The following is a 6,353-nucleotide window of genomic DNA, read 5'->3' on the forward strand; positions in this document are numbered from 1 at the left end:
TTGAAGACCAAACAAAAGAGCAGCATAATTTTTTTTTACCTCCATCATAACAATCACATCAACAACGGGAATATGGAGCATGAAAAATGGCACTGAAAATCTTCTGCAGCGACATCACCAGCTTCTCCACACTTTGTCCTCAAGAAACAAACCCACAAACCTGCAAAGCCAAACAGCAACCAGACAAAAATAATGTCAGAGCCACTACTTCTTACAAGCCAATTAAATAAATCTCCAAAATATGCTAAATCAAACTAAAAAAAAAACATTGATTGTAGTGGGAAGATCCACATTCAAAATTGAAGGCGTCACAAATGAGCATGGCTGCTCAATAGGCAAAGTTCAGACCATGAGCTGAGCCTATTGATCCGTACTCATTGGTGAAGGAGGAGAGATGTTGTTGGACAAGTTTTTGATACGGATGCAGTTGGCAGAAGGGGAAATCGAAAATTGAAGTGGAAGGAAGTGGTGGAGAGGGACACGAGAGAGTGGGGGCACAATGCGAGGATGCTTGGGATAGAGGGGGTAGAGAGGAAAGACTCATGTGGCCGACCACACAAGATCGTAGGATTAAATGAGATCATGGAAGATGGAGTAGATGTAGTATAGTTGGCGGAGCCTTAATTTATGAATGTAGAAATCAAGACGTTGTTGCCAAGCACCACAACTCTCATTGTTCACACTTGTACTTGCGAATAAAATATAAAAAATGCCTATACCATACACAGTTACTTGTTTTCATACAGTTGTCATCGTTCGTATGCAGCACATGGCTGCGGGTTGACATCAGTTCTCGCAGGGGCACGACAGTGCCACAAATGCAGTGTTCCTAGTAGGACAGAGGAGTAATTTGGAATTTGTTCACAGTGCCAGCGATTGCTTGCCTACTCTTCCAGAAGGACACCAACTAATACTAGCAGAGGGAACGCCGAGTTTAACATCCATCAGAGGGATGGCACACATTTTGATGCCTTGCCCTGCCTGAGAGATCTGATGTTTCACACGCAGGGAAAGACATCAGTGTATGCACCGCCCCTCATATGGAAGTTAAACTAGGCATCGCATCTGCCAGCATTAGTTTGTGGGCATTAAAGGTCCCACAGTATCCTTCGTGAAGAGTAGGTGAGCTATCGCCAGCACCCTGGTCACATTCCTTGCTCTAACCTACAAAGAGCGTTGCAACAGTGGCACAGCCGTGGTCCCAGCCAATGATGCGACTCCGCAACCTTGTGCTGCATGTGAAAGAAGACGATGCGAATCACCAGTATAACAATTTATAGCTGGGTCAGGATTCAACAACATGCGAGACAGCTCTGGGGTATATGTGCATACTTCTAGGCTATTCTCCCAGCTCTTTCATACAGTAAATATCAGGAAGAGTTTGATTTACTGACATCAAATTTCTATAGTCGCCCGACTGACCAAATCATAGAAATAAAGCATGAGGTAGCAGTTGGTAGTCATAGCAACATTACTGTTCCAGGCTCGAAATTATCATCAAGCAATCTTGTTTAATGTATCAATGATTCGTCGCTAAAACAAGGTCATGATCATGTTCGGAACCGCTCACACACAGAAACAACATCATGAGCAACGTGACGGCAAACAAAAGAAAATATTTTCGAGAAAACACACAAATCGAGGAAACAAAGCAGACTTACCATCAACTTGCAGAACGATCGCTGTGCAGACATGTTTATTTCAAAAGCGAGGAAACTCAAGGCGTTCATAGAAACAAAAACCTGTTCGACTTAAGATATGAGAGGGCATTTTTATTTTAGCTTAAAAGATAGAAATCCACCCGGCCCCAAACCACATACACAAAACAGAGAATCTAGAAATATGCTACACGAACGAGATTTTCACTTTGTACATGATGAATTCAACTCCATCTCGATGTTACATTAGCAGTTAAAGGGAAGATCAAACATGGTTAAGAAATCATCTTAAAAAGGTAAATCTCAATGTACAGACGCCGAGTGCGTTTCTCTCGCCACGAGGAACCTCGCAAACGTGGCGCACACATTGCAGAAAAAGTTCAGCTTCCAAGGCTCAAGTTCTTTGTTTGTTTTTAAAAAGGAGAAAAATCTGAAAAGAAAGTTGACCAATCAAAGTTTTTGAAAAAGGCAAGGTAAACAAAAAAAAAAAGTTCGAATCAATATCTCTGTACATATTTCACATTCGGTGTCAGTAAATCAGTTGAAGCAAATAATATAACAGAATGACCACATCGGTATGATAGACTTTGATCGGAACCCCTGAACCATTGCACTTTTGTTCTAAACGTTAAGGAGCAGGTGTTTGATTCGATATTACTCGCTCATGGTTATAACCTGAAATTTCTGGCGGGGTTTCTTTGACCCGGTGACGATGGAAAAGGGTTGGCACAACAGTATGTGAATGCACAAATGACTTTCAAAACGATTTTCCTTCACAAATTATGTTTAGGGAAAATAGTGCAGTGTGCATGTGATTAGATGGCTTTTCAAAATTTATATTTTCACCCACAACTCCATCCTCCTTCCCACCCACCCTACCCCTAAATAGCCAACCATTTCATTGAACACTTGAACCTGGGGTTGCAAAACCGGTGAAGCATTGGGGAAATCTGTGCATTCATTCAAACAGGCTTCTGAATGAAACTGCAACACTGCCTGAAAGACCATCCTTCAAATTATGCAGTACAAGAGGAGACAATGCATAGGAAGGTAAATGGAAAAAAATCAACTTGAGGGTTAGGAAAGGGGATATGGGGAGAGAGATAAGACACAGCATAGGGGAAAGAATGGAAGGAAGGAGCATTGGGAAAGTACACCATTTGAGGAGTGGGAAGGGGAAGGAATGCGCTGGGGTGAACAACCCGATCATTTTGCTCACATAACTTACAGATGGTTTTCAAGCCAGATACCAGTGGGACATATTCCTTTGTGTTAGCTTTTTCACCAGTGGATGATTTGGAAAACAAAAAACAAACAACAAAAAAAACATGCTGCAGACAATCATGGATGTGGAACAAAAAAAACAAAATGTAGCTTTTCAAATCGATGAAGGCATAGGGTGTGTGGAACAAACGTAAATAAAGAAAAAAATATACAAAGCACTTTGTATAAAACAATGTGCATTGTCTACTGAAATAGCAGTCTCCATGATTCAAAAGTAGCACAACCAACTCAGTGTTGCATCTGCTGTAGAGGGAAAGCCTCCTCGGCTGCTGTTGGATGTCCCTGACCATGTTCACCGGAAGGCGTGCTTCGCGCAAGCACACAAACGACGTCCGAGATGTAAGTGCGATCTCCGTAGAAAAATAGAAAATAAATTGGCCGGCTTTTGGAGTCCCCGCCACGGCAGGTTGTGCAGCAGACTTTGGTCGGCGAGAAAAACAAAAAAAGAAGAAAGGATCACGGGTCCAGCACCACAGGAGCAAAATGTATTCCCACGTGTTGCCTTGACAGCTGGAGTCAGTCGCTGTCTGATCCCATTGCTGAGGTTTTTCTTTTCCTCTTCACAGATTTTGGTTTCATTTCTTCCTCGTCCTGCCGCAACAAGGAAAACATCTTGAGAATGTTTTGGTGCTCAGAAGTTTTTTGTCTTCAATGATGAGAATAAACAAGTGGTGAAATAATAATTATGAGCATGGCAAGTAATGCTGGAAAACATCACATGAAGGTGAAAGCTAATTATCCTTTATTTTACTCTTAAAACGAGCCCTGCAAGTCAGAGTCATACCGACTGGCTGCTTCCCGTGTCTTCGTCTTCATTGCTGGTCGGTGGCGGAGCCTTCTTGTTGCTGCGTGGGCTGCTGGCTACCGTCGCTTTCCGCCGATTCCGTGTAGGCTTTGACGAAGAGTCCTCAAAGTCCTCAGCAAGTGCAAATAGGTCGCTGAACCTAAGTTACAAGATCATCAGGATGAGGGTGACAAGGAAAATATCACTAACCCAATTCTCATGAATCAACAATCCTTAAAAAAAAAAAAATCTTTACATGGTCTAAAGTTAATGGAGGGGCTGTAAAACGCGCGCACACAAACACGCATGGATACTTTGAACTTTGAGACCCAGGAGTACTCTGTTGCATCTTCTGAATTGCATATGGAGAGAACTTTACATGTACATGCACACTCGCGTACATGCACGCACGCACACTTGACTTGAAACAAACACAGTCACTGAGCTTGGGGGAAGTGGGAAGTGACATAATTTACCAGGACAATCTGAGTGATAGTGACATCATCTTTATGACATCACTTTTACCTCTGTACTCAACAGGGCAACTAAGGAGGAATTTCGTCCTCCCCATGAATGCCAGCCCAAGGGGTTTGTCCATGCTCTGTCCTATAAATGCTGAGCACCAAGCAAGTAAGCAGCGTGTACCATTTTTACGTGTATGGTAAGAGTCTTGATACCAGTCTCATATATAAATATATGTCGTATGATTTATATGGCCGTTTATGTGGTGCTGATCTCCCAGACTCAGAGTGGATGCTCTACCAATTATGCCAGCAATTCTTTTAAATGCTTATGTTCCATTATTCAAAAGTAGGACTTGGTAATGGCCGTATATGTGGTGAGATGAAATTGAACAGTTCCTGTCTAAAACCAAAATGAAGTCATCCAAAACTTCCTTCAAGCACATTTCCAAAACCTTTTTGCCACGTGCAAATTCAGAACATCATCACATCAGGACCTGGTCAAGCAGGAGGCAAGGTCCCATCCATGTCCACATTAGCATGAGAGAGAGGCTCAAATCACACGTCACTGCTGTATTCACGTATGATGTGTTGTGAGTACAGCCCTACATGGACAAGGCTGACATGGTTTGTTCACAAGAAAGTGGTTAGTATAACAATCATACGTCACACAACTTTAATGTGTCGATTACAGAATTATGTGATGGCTTGTAAACCAATAAAAGTCAGCAGTTGATGATACCGCAAAGTCAATCATCATGTTAACAAAAGTAATTTTTTTCTAAACTATTTTTTTTTTTTTTGCAAATCACTAACTAGCTCTGACTGCTGTCTGTGGGGTCCCTTTTGTGGGAATGTTAACTTGACAATGAAGAGTCTACAAAGTATATTTTGGATGTTTTTTTTATCCTCGGCATGTCATTCGAAAGTTCGGGAACTTGGTAGGATGTGACAGTCACACAAGTAACGGCTGTTTATGTGGAGGTATTTGTTAATTTTTTTCGCAGCTCGGCAACCTACCAAAATGGCCACCATAGGCAAATGGTTTGGTGAGCAGATGTATGCAATGTTGCTGCGGTTATGAGACCATGATGTTCCCAATTCAATGTGAACTAAATAGGATTGAAATGTCATGGATTTTAGGCTGATGTTTTGATCATTCTTAATTTACTCTGTGGAGCATCGATGCGCCACCTGTCATGCGGACCAGCGTGAGCTTGATTGTGAAGACGTGGCATAAGATGTCTGCTACTTGCTTTGGATTTCAGGTCTCACTAAATACAATGAAAATACAACAAACAAAGGGATGTCTCCAGTATGTTTTCAAAACATTAAGAGTTTGTGTGATGGGCCAAATGGCATCTCTTTGGGTGCATTATCTTGTGAAACATTGTGTGGACTGTGGAGCTACCTTTTTCAGGTATCACATGCACATTGTACAAGAGTGTACAAAGAAGGTGAACGATCAACACAAACCTGGATTTCTGCCCCTCGTCACAGCTTGCCTGCACATGCTGAAGAGCTTGAAGAATTGGCATTTGCGAGAAAACTACAAAAGACAAGGGAAAGAATGTCACTGAGACAAAGAGGAGGCATGACATCATTAAAAGAGGAGAAAGACTAAAGCAGCTTGCACTCACACGTCTGTCGGGGGCTGGAGACCAACCGGAGATTATCAAGGTGCTCTAACATCTGCTCCAGGGTCAACTGTGTCAGCTTGCTGCTGGAGCTCCGCAAGCTGGAAAACAAGAGCAGAGTATTATTTTGTTTTTGAGCCCTGTAAGCATCAATGAAACACTTCATAAACTTGCTGACTTACCGCTAGCCATTGTGTCCATGATAAAACTATCACCTGTCAGATTGACTCACAAGCTTTTTTTAGTTTACAAAGTCAAAGCTCGTGGAAGAGCTGGAACACTGAACGAATCAGGACGCAACAGAACATAAGGTACAGTAGAGAGGGGGAGGGGAAGACCAACAGCAGGGTTAAAGGACAAAATAGAGGGAGACTTGGACAAATCATGGGTGAGGGGAGGAATGAGGGGTAAGGAAGGATGCATGGGGTGAACAAAATAGAAACAGAAGCAACCTCTCAGGAAGGAAAAACTGGAAATTTGGAAGGAGGAGGGGTTGGGGAGGGGGGTTAACAGGGGTCAAAATTATTGT

General features: G+C 42.4%; 1 protein-coding gene across 2 annotated transcripts in view; it reads right to left on the reverse strand.

Annotated features, from left to right (window-relative positions):
* Positions 1–1,751: 1,751 nt before the first annotated feature.
* INTS3 (integrator complex subunit 3) overlaps positions 1,752–6,353 on the reverse strand; it is a 128,908-nt gene continuing 124,306 nt past the window's right edge. For both annotated transcript variants that reach the window (XM_085846307.1, XM_085846308.1), the window contains exons 27-30: positions 5,828–5,925; positions 5,664–5,736; positions 3,727–3,886; positions 1,752–3,533 (exon numbers count right to left, since the gene is read on the reverse strand). In XM_085846307.1, coding sequence (XP_085702433.1) covers positions 3,459–3,533; positions 3,727–3,886; positions 5,664–5,736; positions 5,828–5,925 — 406 coding nt within the window. In that variant the 3' untranslated portion in view covers positions 1,752–3,458. The remainder of the gene's footprint in view (positions 3,534–3,726; positions 3,887–5,663; positions 5,737–5,827; positions 5,926–6,353) is intronic.

The sequence above is a fragment of the Eptatretus burgeri genome, chromosome 11, assembly GCF_056783735.1.
Source record: "Eptatretus burgeri isolate ZD-2024b chromosome 11, Ebu_testis_v1, whole genome shotgun sequence".
Classification (NCBI taxonomy): Eukaryota; Metazoa; Chordata; class Myxini; order Myxiniformes; family Myxinidae; genus Eptatretus; species Eptatretus burgeri.